Source organism: Chrysochloris asiatica, unplaced genomic scaffold (genome assembly GCF_000296735.1).
Source record: "Chrysochloris asiatica unplaced genomic scaffold, ChrAsi1.0 scaffold00041, whole genome shotgun sequence".
Classification (NCBI taxonomy): domain Eukaryota; kingdom Metazoa; phylum Chordata; class Mammalia; order Afrosoricida; family Chrysochloridae; genus Chrysochloris; species Chrysochloris asiatica.
In genome coordinates this window covers 1,437,485-1,460,007 of record NW_006408559.1, presented here as the reverse complement: position 1 = coordinate 1,460,007, position 22,523 = coordinate 1,437,485, and the positions used below count along the sequence as shown (strand labels likewise).

General features: G+C 41.1%; 1 protein-coding gene across 2 annotated transcripts in view; it reads left to right on the top strand.

Moving 5' to 3' along the window:
* Window positions 1-22,523, top strand: part of TNPO3 (transportin 3) — an 88,831-nt gene that overhangs the window by 62,095 nt on the left and 4,213 nt on the right. The window contains exons 11-21 of one of the 2 annotated variants that reach the window (XM_006861121.1): window positions 15-154; window positions 2,527-2,718; window positions 4,290-4,381; window positions 5,645-5,721; window positions 6,620-6,680; window positions 7,398-7,538; window positions 11,075-11,191; window positions 11,852-11,946; window positions 14,039-14,195; window positions 16,370-16,537; window positions 19,060-19,172. In XM_006861121.1, the coding sequence (XP_006861183.1) occupies window positions 15-154; window positions 2,527-2,718; window positions 4,290-4,381; window positions 5,645-5,721; window positions 6,620-6,680; window positions 7,398-7,538; window positions 11,075-11,191; window positions 11,852-11,946; window positions 14,039-14,195; window positions 16,370-16,537; window positions 19,060-19,172 (1,353 nt within the window). The remainder of the gene's footprint in view (window positions 1-14; window positions 155-2,526; window positions 2,719-4,289; window positions 4,382-5,644; window positions 5,722-6,619; window positions 6,681-7,397; window positions 7,539-11,074; window positions 11,192-11,851; window positions 11,947-14,038; window positions 14,196-16,369; window positions 16,538-19,059; window positions 19,173-22,523) is intronic. The other variant, XM_006861122.1, reaches the window with a different exon arrangement.

The following is a 22,523-nucleotide window of genomic DNA, read 5'->3' as shown; positions in this document are numbered from 1 at the left end:
CCTTCTGTGTTCAGGGAGAACAATCCCACACTTGTGGAAGTCCTAGAAGGAGTTGTCCGTCTGCCAGAGACTGTCCATACAGCTGTGCGATACACCAGCATTGAGTTGGTTGGAGAGATGAGCGAAGTGGTTGATCGAAACCCTCAGTTTCTTGGTATGTGTGTGTGAACTCTCTGCTTGGCTTCTACAATGTCTGATTTTTCCTCTTTCCTTTTGTTTTTGTTCTCATTCTCCTGCTACCTCTTTTATTGGTATGTAGAATATCCATAAAAGCATTGAGATTAAATGTTTAAGTTACTGCATAGTTGAAACAACATTTTTAATCTGATCAGATGTGAAGGAAAGACCTTCAAAAGATTAGCCCTCCAGAAAGAAACCCAGTTTTCTTCTAGAACTGTGTAAGCACAAGCTTACTTGTCTGTCTTTGTCTTTGGTATATTCTTACATGAATTAGACCTGCCTAGACGCTACGTACTAACAGGTTACAGCAAAGGAGAGAAGTTTTTGGTGTTAAATTCATGTTATAAAAATTTAGGAATTTATCATTCAAAACACTTAAATTAGTACAAATTAAAGAGTGTTGAGTTTTATAACCTTGTTGACTGAAAAAAATAACTAAAGATCACATAAAATAATAGTTTTAGATTTAAAGTAAAGCTAGAAATCATTTATTGTAATCCTTTTGTTTTATGGATAAGGATGTTGAAACCCAAAGAAACTGAATATTTTATCCAGGGTAATATACATTCTTGTTGTAAATGTGCCATGGAGTCGGTTCTGACTCATAGCGACCTTGTACAGGGTTTCCGGGGCTGTAAGTCTTTACGGGAGCAGAAAGCCTATTAAACCCTTGATATTTAAGAGTGATACATTCTGAGAATTTAAATACCACCCATACCTGTAAATAGTTACATCATTAAGTTTGATGTGTTTTCTGTATATATTTTTTTCCCATCATTTTGGCTTGATTTTATTTTGTGCATGATTTTTTCTTTTCAGACTGAGAAACTTGCTGAAAAGAGTGAGGAGATGTACCTCCCTTGTTTCTGTATGCAGAGCTCCTGATTGAGTCATTCAAACTGTCACTGAGCGCCTTTTCAGTCCCACATACTGGTTTAAAACTGACTCAGAATAACTACTTTCTAAGCCTGTGATTTTGTCATTTTCATTAACTGCCTGTGAACCATTTCCCAAACAAAGTAGTTTTTTGTTGTCTTTCATATTTTCAGATCACGCTCAGTAAACAGCCAAGCTAGTCTGAAATGCAGCCTTGTAGTAAGAGATCATTCAGTACCACTGTGCAGTTTCTCATGCAGCTTTGTGCCTCCACAGGAAGACAGATTGCTACATGTCTTGGACTTTCACACTAAAGTAGTCAAAACTAGTACCAGTCGATTGAACACACTAAGCAAGTCTGCAGTATTACAGTTATGTAGACCAGATTCTAGGGCTTATCATTTCTCATCTCTGTTGGGCTTGCGTTCTGTTTTTGGATTGGTGGGTATTTGGTCATTATTCTAAAAATGGAGATTATTGTTTTAAGTGAACTTTAAAATGTGAATCCTTTAATTCTTCAGTTCTCTTACCGTTTGCTATCCATAATCTGCTATTTAACCATTGTTGTTGTTAAGTGCTGTTGACTCATAGTGACCCTGTATAGGGTTTCCCAGCAGTGGCTGGTGAGTTTGAACTACCGACCTTGTGATTCAAACTGATCTGCTGGTCCAGTTGTAGTATCCTGCAGTACCGTCCCAGGACTAATATATGAATTTAGTTAGTTTTGGTTTTTCTTTTCCATAGAAAAACTTTCTGATTTTTATAAAGGAAATGTGTAATTTGTTCTATTATAACCAACTTTTTTAGAATTCTTACATTTGTAAAACAGTGAATTTCATGTAAAAGTGCCAAAGATTAATCTGTATGTTTGAAGACATTTTGTAACTACACGTACTAAAGTATCAGCTGTAGACAGATGTCTTGATCCTAATTAACATAGGCTATTTTAAATTTATTCTTCCCAGGGAATAGTGATAATTTTCTGAGCTTTGCCTTTTTTCTTACATTGTTGTTAAGTGCCATCGAGTTGGTTCCAACTCATAGCTGTCTAGGGTTTTCCGAGGAGCAACTGGTGAATTTGAACTGCTGACCATGCGGTTATCAGTCCAGTACTTAACTCTACAGTGCCGCACCAGAACTCTTATTATGATTTTAGGAATTCTTAATACCTGGAATGGTCATATATGCTTATAAGTCGTGATTTTCAAACTGCTCTATGAAGTCCTTGGGGTTACAAGGAGCCAGCGGCCAGCTGCCACGAGGGAGATAGGTAGGCTTGGGCCTTCTGGCGCTGTGCAGTGAGGCTGCCTCAGTTTCTATGTTTTATATCTTGGGGTCCTAAATCATGTTTCCTTTTTCAAAAGGGATTCTTTGGCTTTAAAAAAACAACGAAGACCTACAGTCTGTAAACCTAAAAGTTTTCCTTGAGTTGCAACCATATCATTGCTTTGGTCTGACTTTTCTCCTCAGACCCCGTGTTGGGCTACCTGATGAAAGGCCTGTGTGAAAAGCCTCTGGCTTCTGCTGCAGCCAAAGCCATTCACAACATTTGCTCTGTCTGCCGGGATCACATGGCTCAGCACTTTAATGGACTCCTGGAGATTGCCCGCTCCCTTGATTCCTTCATGTTGTCTCCAGAAGCTGCGGTGGGCTTGCTGAAAGGTATTCCTTCTGATGTTTGTCAGTAGCCGTTTCCCCTCAGCCAGTACTTGCAGTTATCTTACCTCAGTCACAATTGGTTGTAAGGACTTAGTGAAGGTGGTGTTTACACTCAGAGGAGACTGTGGCACCAACATTCTTTTCTGAGCATAAGGCTATATAATTAATTCACTCTTTTGTAGTATGTATAGCTCTGACCTAGATTTTGTGTGGAGACAGCATATTTGAACTAAACGTTGTTGTTAAGTACCGTGGAGTCGGTTCCTACTCATAGTGACCCTGCACAGGGTTTCCCAGGCTGTAAATCTTTACGGGAGTAGAAAGCCTCATCTTTTCCCCGTGAACTAAACATAGTTCTACTTTAATTTAGAGAAAGAATCAAAAGGGAAACCAAATACACATTGCTATACCAAAGCAGTAAGTGGAGGATTTAAAAGTAGTGTTCATGGTTCAGTATCATAACAGAAGTCAGAAGTAGACTTGAACCCTTGCTGGTCAGCTACTACTTACTATGTTGCCTCTCCTAAGACAGCTCACGGAGTCAGGAGGCTCCAAGGACTAGAAGAACAAGAGATACTAAGGCTGAGGAAATAAGATTTCAAATAGATCTTAAGCATGGTGGCTATTTTTAAATATTTGAAGGATCATCTTAAGGGTCAGATTTATTATGTGAGTGATCAGTTATTGGCAGTTAGTAGGGAAGCTAACACAGACTTACTTTCCAAAAACAAATTGGTGTGCCCTGTGAAGTAGTGAAGTCCTTAAAGCTGGTAGTAGAAGGACTTGGGAATATTAAGTAAAACGCATAATATGACCAGCACTGTCTCTTTTAAGCATCGGTGAGTGACAGAGTCAGCCTTGACAAGATCGGATGATCCTGTATGAACTAATTCTGTTCTTTTTTATGTTATGACCAAGTTCTCTACTAGTCAACGTGATTATGCATTTTCCAATCCAGGTTTTCTTTTTGTTGCGTTGTTGTTGTTATGTGCTGTCGACGTGCTTCTGTGTAGGATTTCTGAGGAGTAGCTGGTGAGTTTGAACCGCTGACCTTGTGGTTCAAACTGACCTTTTGGTCCGACGCATTATCCCACGTTCTACACCAGGACTCTGTAGGCATGGATACAAGACATTAAATTGGAGTCAGAGATTATTACGACTTAACTGTATACTGCTAGTGCTCATTGTTGTTGCCGTCTTGTTGAGTTTCTTGTGAAATTTAACCTTCGTACTGAAGTGATGATATCTAACCTGCAGTGAACACAGCATCCTATATCATTATTTGATACTATATTTTATCAGTGGTATCTTCTATTTCATGGATGTGTCATATACGTTATTACTTGGGAGAGTGAAATGAGGGAAGACTTTTATAACTTTGGAAGTATTTTAAAAACAAAAAAAGTTTTTAAAAATTTAAGTCTTTGAAGAGTTGAAGGGAAACTTACCGTAAATACCTGTACACCAATAGGAAAAGAATGGACTCTTTCGGTTAGTCTGTATATGACGTAGACTAATGTGTTGCATTAATTCAGCTTTTCTTTCCTCCATCTGTCTCTTCCTTTGTTTTTCAGGGACAGCACTTGTCCTAGCCAGATTACCTTTGGATAAGATTACTGAATGTCTTAGTGAACTGTGTTCTGTTCAGGTTATGGCATTGAAAAAGGTGAGTCTACCAAACAAAATCAATAGATGTCACTCTGTTCATAATAAAGATAAAAGAAATTCCATTCATATTAGCAATCATAAGCTACCACGTTTCCTTTACAAGTATTGTAAAGATGTTAACTCATCTTAGTAGACATAACCAGTAAGAATTTTAGGAGAACTTGACATACTGATTCTAATGTTCATTTCGAATGACACACTAATAAGAGCATCTAATATATTTCAGGAAGGAAGAATGAGAGGCAACTTGTCCTTTCATCATGTAACATGTGATAGAAAATTACAATGATTTTTAAAGTTTGATGATACTGGTACCAAGAATAAACAGCATTTTTTTCATGAAATAGGTAGTCCGTAAATAGGTTCATATGTACGGCACTGTAGAATAAGCACTGGATCCCATGGTCGGTTTGAATCATAAGGTCATCAGTTCAAACTCACCAGCCACTCCTTAGAAACCCTACACAGCATCACTGTGAGTCGGAACTGACTTGATGACACTTAACAGCAACGTAGTAGTAGTAATAATAATACATAGACATATACATATGTGTGATTTTAAATAAATGATCCAAGTGTCAAAACCCCACCGGAGAGGAAGAAATGAACATTTCAGTCAATTCTCAGGAAACGAAAACTTGTGGAGGAAAAATAGGCTTAGATGGCAATCTCTAACTATAGCTTGGATGTGGAACTACTTTGCACATAAAAGCAGTAGAAGAAATCAAAAGAAAAAGTGCTAGATTGATGGTTTACACATTGTGTATTTAAATTACATAAAAATTATAAATAAAAAAGGCAAACTTCAAATTAGGGAATATTTGCAGCATATGTGATAGAGGTATTATTCTTATAATGTTTAAAGAGTTCATACAAATTGCTAAAAAGTATATTTAAGACCACAAAAGAAAAATGGAACTAGATATTATTGGGCCGGAGTAGATTGTTCACAGAAAAGGGAACAAGTGACTTTTGAATGTGGAAAAAAAATCAGTCCTCATCATAATAAAAGGAAATACGAAAATTAACTGCTACTGTTTTCTACTCTCCAATGATCAGATAAGAAAATGTAATTTGTAGCCTTGGCCAGGATGCAGTAAGATGGAGTAATTTGACAGGATGAATAGGAGGAGCTCTTAGGAATCTGTTAGAAGGAAATTAGCAGAGATTGAGATAGGATTGAAGTAGGGTGTATGTTGCAGTACTTGCTGTAGGTTTTTATACATGAGACAACTGGGTGTTGATGTCTCTATCTCTTCAGCTGTTGTCCCAGGAGCCCAGCAATGGCATCTCCTCAGACCCCACTGTGTTCTTAGATCGCCTTGCAGTAATATTTAGGTAAGAATGGAGACTCTCAAGTGCGTTGGGTTAAAAGCACAAATGAAACCGTTATGTATTGTAGTAAACAAATTGCAAGTTCTTTCTATAATATCCCTTGTAAGGCAACTAAGCCTGTTGTTAGCTAAATTTTGAGGGCAAAGACAATCTCTTGTTGGCAGACCTTTCTCAAAATGTAATTGCTATACTTTGATCTCTAACTCAGTGGTTCTCAAATTTTGAAACATCCAAATCACGTTAGTGCTTATCAATGCACCAAGTGCTGGGGCCCACCAGGGTTTCTGATTCATTTGATCTTGAGTTGCGTCACGGCATTGATGTTTCTATCAAGTACCCAAGTGCTGCTGCTGATGATGACTGTGAGAGCCAGTGCCATGCAGTGTATGGGTGCAAAATCCTAGCAATGGAATTACTCTTCTGAAGTTCAGAAGCACCTGGTGTGGCACTGCGAGTTAATGCTCTGGACTGCAAAGTTGGTTTGAACCTCAAGGTTGGTGGTTCAAACTCACCAGTTGCTCCTCAGAAACCCTATTCACTATGAGTTGTAACTGATTTACTGGTACTTAACAATGACAGTGATTTAAAGGGCATTTGAGTGATGTGTTCAGATGATCCTCACTGAATTTTATAATGAATGATCACTTATGAGAGCTATGGGTAATAGTTGCTATGATGAGTCAAAACAGAGGCTTTCTGTTCGTTTATTAGTTAATGTCAGAATTTATCTTTCTCTGAGTTGGTGAGATGATTTCCTATTACATGCCATTTTGAGGGTCTATAAACAGCTCCCATTTCACAACAAATAAATGAAAATCTGAGTGAACAGGAATCAGGGCTTTGGGTCCTTGATTTTTAAACCTTGCTTTCCCTTCACTAGTTTTGGTTGTTCTCTTTTCAGACACACCAACCCCATTGTGGAAAATGGACAGACTCATCCATGCCAAAAAGTCATACAGGAAGTAAGTGTTGCTGGATGCCTGCAAACCAGACTCACAAGGCTTTGGGGTTACTACAAGTGGGAAGGCTCCAGGTTTACTGTGAGGCTCCCTTGGTTGAGATGATTTGAATTGCAATGAATTGAGGAAGAAAACCATCCAAATAAATACTTGTTATTTTGTATTGGGTAAGAAAACAGGCTGAAGGACCAAAGGAAAGCTCCTGGGATTGACAGGAGGCCTGACAAAGCCAGTGAGCCCTCTGCCACTTCAATTCCCCATTGCTGCTGTTTTCACCAAAGGAAGTCTTTAAGAGCCCAGAGGCATGTTTTGAGATAGGCTTTCCAGACTTCATGGGAGAAAATTAACCCATATACCAAATATCCTTAAGTGTCAGTAGATATCAAATGATGCCCATTCCTTAACTCTAGTTCTTTTGCTCAAGGACTAGAGCTGCTAGTTCTTTTCATGCAAATCCAGGAAGTCCAAAGTTAAAAAGATGTGTGCATCTGTCTTTGAGTAAAGTTAATACATATTCTTCTTCCTCATCTGGAGTCATTTCATGTTTCTCTGAACAAGTGGTGTGTTTCAGTGATTGATGGTAGACATGAACACACATATTCTACACACCCCGGGCAAAATCAAGCCACATGTATTCCTATAAAGAAAGCTTTACCTAAATCACGTGGAAGCATTCTTAATTCAATAGTTTCTCTTTTGTTCTATTTCCTTCTGACTCAGATATGGCCAGTTTTATCTGAGACGCTTAACAAGCACCGGGCTGATAATCGGATTGTAGAGCGGTGTTGCAGGTGCCTCCGCTTTGCTGTCCGCTGTGTAGGCAAAGGCTCTGCGGCCCTGCTGCAGCCACTGGTCACACAGGTAAGGGAAATGGTGTGTGCACGCACAGAATGAAAACTGGGAGCTAATGAAGTGGAAAAGACAGGTGTTTATGTGAATACAAATGACCAAATATTTGAGAATGAGGTGTAATATTAGTGGTCGGTACTTTCTCCGTAAGCACAAGAATTTACCTGTAGCACATGATGACATTCTGGATAGTGGTGCAGTGTGCTAAAAGAATGACATGGCCAGTGCATCTTATTTTTAATTATCTTGAAAAACATGTGACAAATCAAACTTGTAGTTTCTTGGCTCAAGAGGATTGCTTACGTAAGTCTGTCATTTGTCAAAAAGTAAATGTGACTCTCTGCATCCTGAAGATTGATATAAATGAGAATGGTGTGACTCACTGTGTAAGGTCTTCCCAGATCTCAGGACATGGAGAACTGCACTGTGCAAAATACCCCTGCTCTGGCCACTCGTACTTTGTGTTGATGTGAAGCTGAGAGCAGAGCCAGGTCTAGGGTGAGACCAGTGAGCTAACTCAGAGTACAGAAGTTTGGAGGCAAGGTTGTGTGCGTAGCAGTCCTGGATTGTCAGAACTCTGAGGATGCATCTTCCTGGTGATATGCCCGTGCTGTGAGGGAAACAACTCCAGGGTCCCCAGGCTAGTGCCACAGCTGTCCTTTACCTGGACCAGGCAGATAGGGTGGCTCACTCTAAAGGAGGCACACACTCTCAGGCAGTGTCACGCACTTGCCTCCTGAAGTTGTGTATTGAAGCGCAAGGTTCACAGGTTAGTTTTGTACAGAATTGTCAGTGCTTTTCTACACTCACCGTATTTGAGTACAACAGTACAATTGCATTTCAGAGGTGTCCACCCTTCAGTGCTGCAGTGCAGTCTATAAAATGTACCTTGATTTATTGCCTTTGCTTGTAGGAGGATACCCTCATGACTTTAGTGTCATTTTTTATTCCTGATAATTAAGTGTGTAATTATCTATATATTCTAAAGTCAGAATTTTGTGCCAGATTTGAAAATTATGCTTGAAAATCAGCAAATGACAGTCAGTGGTCCTGCCATCTATTTTTGTGAGTAAAGTTTTATTGGGACATAGCCATGCATAGTCATTTAAATCATCTTTTGGCCGTTTTTGTGCCCAACTGGCCAAGTTGTGTCCCAAAACCAGATGACCAGCAGATCTTAAAGTTTCTACTGTCTAGCCCTTTGAGGAAATGTTTACCACCACTACCTTAAATCATCCATTAAGTAGAGTACTTAGATTTGTGTACACAACACTAATTAGATCAGATCTTCCATCTCATGCACATTCTGTGGCTTATGCTGATGGAAGAATCAGTTCATCTCTTTAAATGTACTCACTTTTTCCTCCTTCCTTCAGCCCCAAGCTTGTAGAGTGGAATTGATACAAGGTGTGTTGTGATCGCAGTTGCACTAGATCACTGTGTAGATGTCTTCCTTCAGGAGCATGCTGTTAGTGGCTGTTGAGTTGATTCTGACCCATAGCAATCCTGTGTGTTCAGAGTCGATCTGCTCCATGGGATTTTTTGTGGCTGGAATATTTTGGGAACCAATTGCCAGACTTGTCTTCCAGGTGCCTGTGGTTGGTTTCATACTTAGGCTAGTAGATGTTAGTCGAGTACTTCACCGTTTACGCCACCTGGGGACTCTGCTGGAGTATCCTAACCCACTGCTGTTGAGTCACTTCCTGCTCATAGCGACTCTGTAGGACAGATAACTGTTCCGCGTGTTTCCAAGGCTGTAATATTTACTGCAGTAGACTGCCCCATCTTTCTTCCACAGAGCAGCTGCTGGGTTTGACCCACAGACCTTTCACTTACTAGCCAAGTGCTTAACCTTTGTACCACCAGCCCCATGCGCACACGTGCATGCACACCACCACCCGTTTTTTTTTCTTTTCTTTGTGTGTGGGTAAGCTATTGCTATGGCATGGATTCTGTCTTAAAGTGGCTGTGTTTAGGGCTTCTGGGGCTCATCAGTCTTTACGGAAGCTGACAGCCTCATCTACTGTGGAGCAGCTGGTAGGTTTCTACGTCTAGCCTACCGCACCCTCGGGGATTCTTCTTCTTGGAAAGTGCCCTGGAATTGGTTCTGACTCCTAGTGGACCTGTGTGGGTTTCTGAGGCTTTAAATCTTTGCAAGAGTAGAAAACCTCATCTTCTCCTGTATTTTGAAGAACAATGAGGTAAAAATCCTAAAATCATTTAATTTAAATATGTATGTGGTAGTAAAATTTTTTGTGCTTTTGAGATTAGATACTTTGATTGAAGCAGTTTTTTACTTGAAAAAATTAAGTAGGGAGGAGGTTAGAAATAATTTTCAGAATTTAAACTGTTTTCATGTTTTTGTCCAAAATGAGGGTGTTTGATATTTCTGCCCATACTGTGACTATCTACGGGGGACTTTCAAAAAGTTTGTGAAAAAATGAAATTAAAAGATAATAAAAATTTTCCATGAATTTGTTGCTACTGCTATTGAGTGCTGTCAAGTCAGTTCTGACTCTCTAGTGACCCCATGTCCAACAAAGCACAAAACTGGCCAGTCCTGCCATCCTCACAGTTGTGGCTGTGTTTGAGCCCATGTCAGTTCATATTGTTGAAGGGTTTTCTCTTTTTCACTGACCTGACTTTACCAAGCATGATGTCCTTCTCTGAGGTCTGGACCCTCCTGATCACATGACCAAAGTCCATGAGCTCTAGTGTTGCCATCCTCACTTGTAAGAAGCATTCTGGCTGTTCTTCCAATACAAGAACAACAGAAGATTTGTTTGTTCTTTTTTTCTACTTATTTACAATACAAATGTGAGCAACCTTGAGTGTTAGAAGGCTGAAGTTTATGGCCCAGGGTTTTGCAAATTGTACGTAAGCCTTCCAACTGAAGTATTAGAAAACATTCTTAGAACATTTATTGGCAAACATTAAAAGGGCAAAGGGTTGAAGGAACACTAAAGAAAAAACTCAAATATCATTGAGGTGTTAGGCCCTGTGTTCTACAAAATTTTGCCAACAATGTGTACTATGTTGCCTTAAAGCAGGCCTGGGGAATGTCCAGCCTGCAGGCCGTATCCAGCCCACAAAATCATTTGGTCTGGCCCTGCCAAGGCAGTCGCAGTTACAGCCATCACATTGTTGTTGTTAAGTACCGTGGAGTTGGTTCCGACTCATAGTGACCTTGCACAGGGTTTCTGAGGCTGCGAATCTTTACAGGAGCAGAAAGCCTTATCTTTCTCCTGTGGAACAGCTGGTTTCAGACTGCCAACCTTGAGGTTAGCAGCCCGATTCATAACCACTATGCTACCAGAGCTCCTTAGCCATCACATTAGGGGCGAGCTAATTAAATGTTTGACCAATTATAGCAGGTTAATTTTTAATTTGATAATTTTGTATGGCCCATGAATGATGAAAGACTCCCCACCCATACCTTAAAGAGATGAACCAACCTACCTCTGCATTTCTAGATTGAAACAGTGTTTGAAATTGTCACTTGGGAGGAATAAAGAATGAAACAAATGATTTGTGTGCTCCATTGGCAGATGGTGAATGTGTACCACGTACACCAGCACTCCTGTTTCCTCTACCTTGGCAGCATCCTTGTGGATGAGTACGGCATAGAAGAGGGCTGTCGACAGGGACTACTAGACATGCTACAGGTGTGTGTCTTGGAGGAGGGTAGATTCATTTGGGCCAGAGATCTAGAGCCTAGGAGTCCATCACTCTGTCTCAAATTCTTTTGCCTCCTGATGTTCCCCCAGGCACGCTCATTACCTTTTAATAGTTAAGATAATTTTTTGAAGAAGTAGGAACCTCCTAGCTTCACTCTGTGGACAGGCATGCTGGGAGAACTGCCCACACCAGTGTCAGTAACATCACATGTTACTCTCTGGCTTACAATCTCCAGAGGTAGGATTGTTGTGGTTGTTTTGAGGATTGAGTTGGGGAGAATAGCCCCAAGTTCTCCCCAAGATGTCTTTTCATTCACAATTGAAATTTCAGTTTTATAATTACGACTTCTGCTTCCTTAGTGAATGAATCCATAGATAGTACATAAACGCAGCCAGAAACAACTAAAACGTGGAGATAGGATATCTACTTAGTTTCACCAACTAACATCTATGTTCTAGCAACCCTTTCTGGAGGTGTGGACTTCAAATGAAAAAACTTTAGGTTAGCTGGAAAAGATTCTCTGTTTTCCTGATCCTATTCTCAGGGTGGTCTTTCCTCACCTACGCCTCCCTGTGTATGTGTACCATTGGCCAGTCTAAATGCTGTGGATCTATGATGACTTCTTTTCCATTCCTTGTCCTGTTTAGGCACTGTGCATCCCTACTTTTCAGCTCCTAGAACAGCAGAATGGTCTCCAGAATCACCCAGACACCGTAGATGACCTCTTCAGGCTAGCCACCAGGTAAGTCCCACCAAAGAGCAACCCTTTTCTTACTGCTCATTCCCATCACTGCTTAGTCGTGCCCTCCTCTTATATTGGCTGTGCCCTTTTCTGGAAAATACGGTCTTTGGAGTAGGGTAGATTTGTGATTTACAACCCCAATTTCAACTATGAACCAGTCTATCCCTAGAAGTGAGGCAGGAAAGTTGGGTGGGATCCAAGGGAGAAGTGGCTGAGTTCCTGTCATGAAGTAGGGAGCAAGTACAAGTCAGTACAAATGTGCTTGACCAAAGCAATTGACTAGGTGATCTCTACAGGCCCCTGTTGCTTTAACTCTTTATGTTACTGTGATCTCATGCAGCTCTTTTCTTGAATCAGAGGAACATCTTTTACATATGATCATATAGAATAAAGAGGGCTTTGGATTTCAAGGTGTCTTAACAAGTTATCTGGTTTTGTATCTCCTTACTTCACCCATTGAATTCCTTCTTGGTCCCTAAGGAATTTGAACCAGATGAGTTAATGAACATAAAAGCATTTAAGTGAATTAAATTTTTTTTAAAAAAATTCTTAAGCCAATTACCTTAATTGGAGACCAAGAAGAAATTCCCCAGAGGGGTCACCATGTGTCCACTAGGCAGCCAGTACTGGCGGTAAAGGAATTGAAGGTGGCAACCTTAAATTCTGTTTCATTTTTCAAACCAATTATCGTGTCATTTTGATTGGCGCCCTGGTGACATAGTGAGTTATGCATTGGACTGTTAACTTCAGGGTCAGTGGTTCAAATCCACCTGCAGGAGAAAGATGAAGCTTTCTGCTCCAGTAGAGATTTACAGCGTCAGAAAGCTGATACAGGGTCGCTGTGAGTCGGAACCGACTTGAAAGCACACAATAGCATCCTGTCATTTTGAAATTACAAAGCTGTACTGAGTATTCCATCTGAAGACTAAATACTGAGGATGCTTTTGTTAGTTTTTGTCCTATTTGAAAAAACATTGTTGGTTGTTTTTTTAGTTTATAGTGAAAGAATTGATTAGTGAACTTCCCACATTTCCCATGGTGTGTTCCTTGGAAAGAGAATCAATCCCTAGAAGAGCTTAAAAGAAAAACAAAACCAGCAAATACTTCTTTTTTTTTTTAAATGTTTTATTGTGAATTATATGATAGTTTACATGAGAGAACTTTAGTTTTACTACATTCATTCTATCATTTCATTGCCATGGTTCCAATCCCTTCCATGCATCATCAACCGACCAAAGGGTATATATACCCTATAAACCCGCACCGCCCCAGTCTTCAGCACACAGTCCCTCTCCCTCTCTGGATCCAAAGTCCCCAGCCGCTTCATCACTCCACATCATCGTCTCTGCCGCTATCTCGGGCCTCGCTGCTTCTCTGGGTAGGGTCCCGCTCTCGGCTCTTTTCCGTTGATGGTACTAGAGACCTCTGCTCCTAGACTGGAGAGTTAATCACTCCCTTCCTTGCTATAAAACATCTACCTTTATATTTCCAATCCTCACAATCCGTCCTGATAACAATTGTTCACTATTGTATCACAAGTGACCCATCTGCGTTTCATTTCATCAACTGCCTAGACAGATTGGATAGTACTCACTGGAGATTCTGCCTTCCTCCATGCCCCCTGGCTCTAGGTCCCCTCTTGAAAGCTTGTAAGCCAGTCACTTCTCGCCTTTATACCCCCCACCCCCACCCCCACCCCCCATCCCATTTTGGGTAGCCAATGTCCAAGTCAGCAAATACTTCTTAAAACCCAGTAATTTCCCAATTTAGTTTACCATGGAACCTTTTCTATGAGAAATTCCAGTTAACATCCTAGAAACTGGCCTTCTGTGGAATATAGTTCAGGAAATATAGTTTGCTTTTCTTAGGGTTTGTAGGACTTAGCTTTTTAACCAGGGAGAATTTCTGTGTATAACCACTTTTAATTAGCCTTTTTGGGAACTATCTGATATGAACATAAAATTGTAGTTGGAAATTCAGTTTGGGGATGTGGTTTTTCATATGCTAATACTAAGATACGGTCCTTTCCTTGCCCTGGCTGCTTTTATAGCCAAAACCTGGCCTTTCTACCTAACCTCTCTGTCCACACCAGGTTTATTCAGCGCAGTCCTGTTACCCTGCTGAGGAGCCAGGTGGTCATCCCCATCTTACAGTGGGCCATTGCCTCCACTACCCTGGATCATCGGGATGCCAACTGCAGTGTCATGAGGTTCCTCAGAGATCTTGTTCATACAGGTGTAGCCAATGACGTAAGTGTGTAAACTGTGTACTTTTCTACTTTGTGGCTCATCTTCTCAGATCTCGTTCTAGACACTTAAGGAGAAACCAGCAGCTCCTTACTTAATCTTAATTGCTGGAGGTGGTCATTTACTAGCCACAATATCACTATGAGATCTAAGACATCTGTGTTAAGTGCTAAAGGATATATACCAAGCAGCCTAGAACTGTCCCTGCTCCCAAGGCACCTGGTGTTACCAGATCGAGATGTACACAGTTAAATAGTGATAGGACCGAATTTGATTGGTAGATGAGTGATAATAAAAGGCATAGTTGCTGTGAGTACAGAGGAAGGGAAAGCTCTTTGGGCATAAGTGGGCTGGGATCACTTTCTGCAAGAGGAGAGACTCAGACCAGCAGATTGGGTGGACTGGGAAAGGAGAATGGCCCGTGACCAGAGAATGGATAGCACCATGTTAGAAAACTCCAGAGCAGTTTGGCTGGAATCGGAAAGCGGCTCACAAAGTTTTTCCCAGATAGATTTTAGTCAGATGTGGAGTAGAATGAAGATAGTGGAGAGCGATAAAGAAGGAAGCCAATACATGGGTAGGCTAACCATTGAAAAAGTTTGGCTTTTAGGAAGAAAGAAAATAACTAGAAATGAAAGGCAGATTTTGAAAAGATAAAGTTTCTCCTCCACATACCATTATATGCAAAGACAACAAGGAATAAGAAAATAATCAAGATTAAATTATAAAAGCAAGAGAGAGACAGCAATATGGTATGATTTGTTGTTGTGAAGTGCTGTCGAGTTGGTTCTGACGCATAGTGACCCTGTATAGGGTTTTTGAGGAGCAGCTGGTGAGCTTGAACCGCCGACCTTGTAGTTCAAACGGCTTTGCAGTCTGGCGTGTTTAACCCACAGCGCCACACCAGGACTCCATGGTATGATTATTGTTGTTAGTGCCGTCGAGTCAGTTCCGACCCATAGCGACCCTGTATATAGGCTTTCCAAGGAGCAGCTGGTGAGCTTGAACCACCAACCTTGCATTTTAAACGGTTTTTCTGTCTGGCACATTAACTCACAGCACCACACCAGGACTCCCATGGTGTGATTAGAACCCTCATAATTGACATTGCATCCACTTGGGATAACAGTCTGGCAGTTTCTCAGAACAATTAAAATACAAAGTTACCATGTGCTGTGCTGTCAAGGAGCAGATTGCCAGATGTTTGCCCACACAGCACTGATGGATTCAAACCACTAACCTTTGCGCTATCAATCGCTCACTTACCCATTGCATACCAGAGCTCCGTAGAGTTTCCATATGCCCTAGGAATTCCACTGTGAGGTATCTGCTTAAAAGAAATGAAAATATGTATCCACAGATAGCAGCATCATTCATAATAGCCAAAGGATAGAAACAGCCCAAATGCTTAACAGTAGACAGTGATCGGACAAACATAATACAGTGTATGAGTACACTGGGATGTTCCTCAGCCATAAAGGAAACGCAATATTGGTACATGGTGCAGCACGAGTCAGCCTTGGAAACATGCTGAGTGAAGAAACCCATCACACAAGACCCTAGTTTATACAGTTCCTTTCATATGAAATGCCCAGAATAGGCAACTCAGTTTGTTGTTATGTGCCGTCAGGTCCATTCTGACTCAGTGACCCTGTGTAGGGTTTCTGTGGAGCAGCTGGCAACTCTGTAGAAGCATAAAATAGGTGAGTGGTTATGTAATAGGGTGATAGCTAGAGGATCTGGGATTTCTTTTTAAGATGGTGAGTGTGTTCTAAGATTGACTGGTGATGTGTCTGTGAATATGCTAAAAACCATTGAATTGTATGGTATATGGGTTTTATCTCAATAAAGAGGGTTTTTGTTTTTCTGTTTTTAAGGAAATGGCTGTACTCAAGGTATTTTCCACAGGAAAAAAAATTAAGAAAATTTATACCCTTAATCTTTCTGCCTTCTACCTTTGAACGTTCTAAGGGTTAAAATTAGTCTCAGTGAAACTCAAGCCTATTTCCTCAATCTTAACCTACTGACAAATACTCCATGGGCTTTGTGAACCCAGCTGTTGTATATACTATACATCCTTCCTTCCCCAGGAAAGAGGCCGTACTGAAGGACAAAAGGGTTCTTGTTCTTTGGAAAGTTGTGACTAGAACTCAACTATTTTGCCTGCTGTCTTGCAGCATGAAGAAGACTTTGAATTGCGGAAAGAACTGATTGGACAGGTGATGAACCAGCTTGGACAACAGCTTGTCAGCCAGCTACTCCACACGTGTTGCTTTTGTCTCCCCCCCTATACCCTTCCTGACGTGGCTGAGGTGCTCTGGGAGATCATGCAGGTTGACAGACCGGTAAGAGTCTTTTCACAAGGAACCCATCCTCAAGTCTCTAAACCTCACAGACTTCAACCCAGACTTGCAAACAGCCATGTTGTAAGTCCATGGGACGTACGTAAGTTAGGTGTGTTGCTACCTTTAGTGGGTAGGTAAAGGGGCCTTTAGAAGACAGGTGATCCATTATTGGGTCCTGAAAACATGCTTTGTGTTCTGGACACAGGGTTTCTGTATGACCAGAAGTGAGTACTAAACATTAAAGTCAGCCAGTGAGAAGTGTGCTCACTTATGAGAGATGACCACATGGAAATTACAGAGTTGCAGGTTACTCAGGACATATTAATTCACTTCTAACTCCTTGTATAGCACAGCTAGAAAAATCTAGCTACAGCATTTGGTGCCGACACGCAGGTCTCTGTCACCTTGGGATCTGCTGGCAGCCCAATCCAGTTCTTCCCAGGTCTTTCATCACCTGAAGAGGGACCGTCCTGGACCACATAGTCAGTTGTCAGGTTATGTGCACCGAGTGTGAGTTAGGAGGAAAACACAATGTCTGTGGACTATTTCTAAAATAGAATTTATCATTTTTAATACTAATAACAAAAGTAGTGCAGAAAATTGCACCAGTGCACCTAGTGAAAGCCAACTCTTTGCCCGAGCCATGTCTTGTAAGTATAATCCAGACACATATTAATGTTTTTCCTTACTTTCTATCACTGATGGCAGATTTTAGCCTCAATTTCAGCAGTTTGAAAAAAATACAGTATACACTTTTACTGATAGTTAGGAGCTACTGAGCTAGAAGTTCTGGGTTTCATTTCCCTCTGATCCAGGAGTAATTTTTGAAAAGTAAGAAAGTACTCTTTTGAATCCCTGGGGATCAACAAGTTGAATTCCAAAATCCTTGATTGAGAAAATAAGCTCTCTATACTCACATTGTTTTCAGCACTTAGTCCCCATTAGCAAAAGACTCATTCTGATTTTACCAAACTGTTCTTGATTTGCAAACATATGATTAAGTGATCACAGAAGAAAATGGGAGCAGTACGTCTGGGCAGGCATAGAAACAGCTAGTCGTGTGCTTCTTAAGTATTTACTATATAGATACCCACTTAATTGTCAAGTAATTTTAAATGATTGTCCTCTATAAACATCAACTTACATGTGAGTGTTTTTATTGCTCTAGTTTTTAAAGGAACTCTTAATAAATGCGAGTTGTCTGTACCCCATAAATTTATTAAGATTATAGCTAAGGACTTGAGCCCAAAGAAAACAAATTCCTGCCCACTCCTTGATCATAACATTTTCAAATTTCACACAAATCCTTCAACAAAAAGATAGCATGCCAGCTTTCTCTCAGTGACTTGCATAAACTACTAAAAGCCTTTTCTCTCTCCCCCTTGTTTATGTCTGACACCTTCCTTGACTGTACGATGATTAAGTACTATTATGTGCATGCTAGTGTGTTTTGTTGGGGGGAGAGTATTTTAGTTAATTTATGAGCCATTTTTAGATGCCAACATTTTTGTCATTTAAGGGTTCTTTCCTGAATATTTTGCCCGTTTGTCTTTTGAGTGGAGCATCGTTTTCCCTAAGGACGTTTGGAGAATTTTGCAATTCTTCATAAGTATTTACAGTAAATATTACAGTAGTTATTTTTGCTCTGCTCTGTTCTGATTATGAATGAAAATAATAGGAAAGTAAATTTAAAAGTTAGGCCTGAAAAGGTAATTTTACAGCAAGAAAACAATAGCTAAAGTATACATTTTACTTATGAAGACGATGAAGAAAAATGGGACTTGACCCAAAGGAGAATGATTGAGCCAAAAAAGGAAGTCTCAAAAATTTTTTTTTTACATTTATACGTTTTTTACATTTTTACATTAAATCGAAGGAAGTAAAGTGGGGTGGGGAGTCAAATAGGTGTGCATGTGAAGGATAAAAAGAACTGTGCTTAAATATTTCCCTTTGCCTTTGGAAACAAATCGTTTCAGTAACAACAGGAATAAGATTTCTGTTGAGAAAAAACTTTCTAACCCAGAGAGCTGGCACATTCCAGAAAGAAATTGCATGACTAGAACTCCTCCTGAGGCAGACAGCCTTAAAATCCCTGAGGTTCTGGGTTCAGGTTACTGCTATACAGCTGACATCTACTTCTCGCCCCTACTCTAGTTTGCTGACTGAACCTTTGCTTTGGATTGTATTGGAGCTTTAATCTTAAAGAGTTTGCTGGCATCTACTTAATTTTTTGAATGAGGTAAATTTTAAGAGACAGAACAATCACTTCCTCCAAAAGAGACTTGGGCATTAGAAGTAGCACCCGCTGCCCCTTTGGAAGGAAGCCCAGGTTTGCAAACTGGAGTGTCTAAGCCCAGAGGACTTGAGCCTGAAGACAGATATTGGTTAGCATCTTTGTTTGGCCCCTGAGTCTAGGGGAGCAAATGCTACTAAGGAGAACATGCTAGATGGTGTGTCTATAGAGCCCCATTTGAGTTAAGCCTTGCCAACATTTAAAATCACTATCCCACTTCCCTTTACAGACTTTCTGCCGATGGTTAGAGAATTCCTTGAAAGGTTTACCAAAGGAGACAACCGTGGGAGCCATCACAGTGACACACAAACAGCTTACAGACTTCCATAAGCAAGTCACCAGGTGAGGGGTGCTGGGGTTCCCCAACAGGACTCCGCGCAGCAGCTGGTAGGGAGAGGTGGGGTAGGAACAAACGGAGCTTTGTTTCTGATACCATCTTAGTCCCAGATCTTTCTGAGTGTGTTTCTTGTGTGTCCTTGTAAATTCACAAGTTAGTCTGTTTCTCCTTGAATTACATGAATTGGCATTGGAAGCCAATTTGAGAGGGAAACATCACAATGCCATGTATACACGTGATACCAAAGGATGAGCTTTTAGATTCATAAACATGTTCTGTTCCTCATAATGCCTCAAAGTCTAGATCTTTCCTCATCTTGAGTATTTTTCTTTAAATGTAATCACTAGACCAAAGATTTTGAACCTCTATAGTCCTTGATAATTTTCATGAGAGCATCTTAAATGTGGTTAATTGTGTGCTACCTGACCCAGTTACTCCCTTAATTATCTATAGTCTTTAAAATTTTGGGTGAATTTTAGGCCATGACTTATATTCACACAGGCGTATAGGATGCCAGAGTGAGTAGTTCAGTGGGGTTGGTAATAGGAAGAAAATGGAAACTCTCTTCAATGCCATCAGTAGAATACACTGCAGTAAGTCACAATCTTTTCTGATAATTGATTTCTTAATGTTGCTTTTCAAAAATAGTTTGTTCTCTGATCTTCCGAAGGTTTGAATGTTAAAGTCCTAAACCATTCTTGTTTAGTGGCATCAGGTCAGTACTGACTCATAGTGACCGTACCACAACATGAAGAAGCACTGCCTGGTCCTGGGCCAACCTTACAATTGTTGCTGTTTGAGCCATTGCTGCTGCCACTTAAGACTCTGTCACCATAGATTTCAGTGTCTTCATCTGTAAAAGGAGGTGTTATATCAACTGGCGATCTGTCAAGGTTTGGCACCTAGTAGAAGATCAGTGAACATTGGCTCCTTTCCTCCTGAAACGGAAACTAGCAGAGTGTCGTTACGCACTTATATAACTAGCCGGGGCATGTCTCTGCCGGCAGTAGGCAACCACCCACACAGTGTGGAATACGTCTCTAAGCCTATAACCCTTGACAGGGTGAGTCTGTGAAAGATGAAACAAAAGGGTGGGTCTGAAATCAAGGTCATAAGCATCATTCTCTAATTTAAGGAAAATCTTCGGTCCAGGAGAAGGGCCCTAAATAATGCAATAGTGTGAACAAAAATGCCTGTGATGAGGAAGATGCACTGTCGTGTGTCCGTCCCCTATCCCATACTCCCCCCGCCCTGCTCAGTCACTCATTGCTAAACGAGTTCTGCAGCTCCTCCTGTAGTCAGCAGTGACATCATGGGGGAATGAAGAGCAGCACGAGGAAAGGTTGGGTGCACAAGAAAGGGCTTGAGGTGGCTCACCTGTTTGTAGTTCATTCTCAATCTCTAGTGCGCCTGCTGCCCTTGAACCTTGACTTCCTCACGTGATTCAGTCTCCCTTTTGGTTTTAAGGTTCTGCAAAATTCCTGCCTCAACAGGCTGTGTTATTTGCCATCGTAGCAGGGAGGGTGAACAGGTTCCATTTGATTTCAGCAAGCCCAAGCCTGTTTTTCACATGGTACTGCTAATTAACTCCCTAGCTGTTTCAGTGGGTCATTCATCTAAAATGCCATTCTTTCTGAATACCAGTTGACCCAGACTACCACCATTTCCCACGCTTTGTCCTGGTGTTCACTCAATGACCTCCTGACTCCCGTGAGGGATCTTCAGGGTTGAAAGGTGTTGGGACCAGAGGCCAGTGTGGGGGTACCTTCCTGCTCAGGTTGTCAGTGAGGCTTGAGTGTTCTCTCGGTGTGCCTGGACATGAGATCAAAGGGGCTGCATTTCTCGGGGCTTGAAGAAAGGACAGACTGAAAACAGTTCGTCTTTGCAGCTTGATTTTTTAAAAGGAACTTATCAAATCCATTTCCTTGACTTAAGTCACAAAGTCACTTAGTGATTGTACTTGTGGTTGGAGTGCTTGAAGCAGGGCTGTTGGCCGGTGGGGGTCAGAGCAGGAGATGAGCTAACTAGAGACACTGCGGCCTGACCTTTCTTTTCCGGGTCTCACTGTGGCCCTCCTGCAATTAGGTGCATCCAGGGTGGTATGGCCATAGACTGACCTTACTTCTCAAGTGTCACAAAAAGAGGCTAATGGTTGAGCTGTCATTTCTCTTGCGGAGTAATCCAAGATCTCTGGATGAGGAAGGGGGGCGAGGTCAAACATGTCAAAGATGTTGGGGTGGCAAAAGAACCCTGCATAGAGCACAGTCCTAAGCTCTGGGATTTCCTGTTGTCTCAGGCCCTTGTGGTAACGCTGCCACATAGTGGCTTCTCTTGGGTTGCATCCCTTCCTTCTTCTGACTCTGGAAGGCTTCACTCGCTCTGCCTGTCTCGTCAGTGGTCAGTACTGATTGGAAATACTCAGAAATGTCATGCTTTTCTGATGCTTTTTAAAGTTCACAAGAGCAAGTAACAAAATTTCAATAAAATCAGAAGAACATTCTCATTCTATTACATTTTTAGTACGGAGAGAGACAAGAAGAAAAATTTAGACTATTCTGTTGAATCAAGCCAAGGGTCTAAATCAAGGTTCTTACTGATGTTAAAGATCTGTGGGTCGATGAAGGTGATAGCTCTCATTTCGCCACCTTTTCTCTTGAATCATTCCAAAATGGAAAGAACTTTCTTCTGATGTTGAGTCTTGGCTGTAGGCACATCCCGGGAGTGACCCACAGGACAGTGAGCATTCTAGGAAGTACTTTCTGCTCCAGTGTTTTTAGCTTAACCTCCTGTTTAGTTACTAAAAACTTTTAGGAAGACAGACACAAAAGAAGGAAGCCAGCTAATTTTTAAGAGACCTGTTGAAAAATAGGGTCTGATGAACATGAGGCTTTTTGAGAGCCTGTACCCTCTAGCACTGTGAGTTAGTGCACTGGGTTTTGCAAAGTCAGTTCGAACCACAAGGTTGGCGGTTCAAGCTCACCAACTGCTCCTCGGAAACCCTATACAGGGTCACTATGGTTAGGAACCGGCTCAACTGCACTTAACAACACCACCACCCTCCATGCAGCTCAGTGTTTGCTGAAGACCACCTTCAGCTTCCTCCTTGTTTCCTACACTTCTTATTTTTTTTTAAGTTTTTATTGTGAATTAGGTGGGTTTACAATTTGGAAGACAACTATCTGGCTGACTGATTGGAAGAGCTCAAGGTGACCCAACAGAATGCGGAAATCATTGGACAATCTCTTTGATATCTCAAGCGAGTAAAGTTTTGCTAAAGGTAATACAGAAACGTCTACAATAATACATTGACAGAGAACTTCCAGAGGTTCAAGCTGGATTCAGAAGAGGCCGTGGAA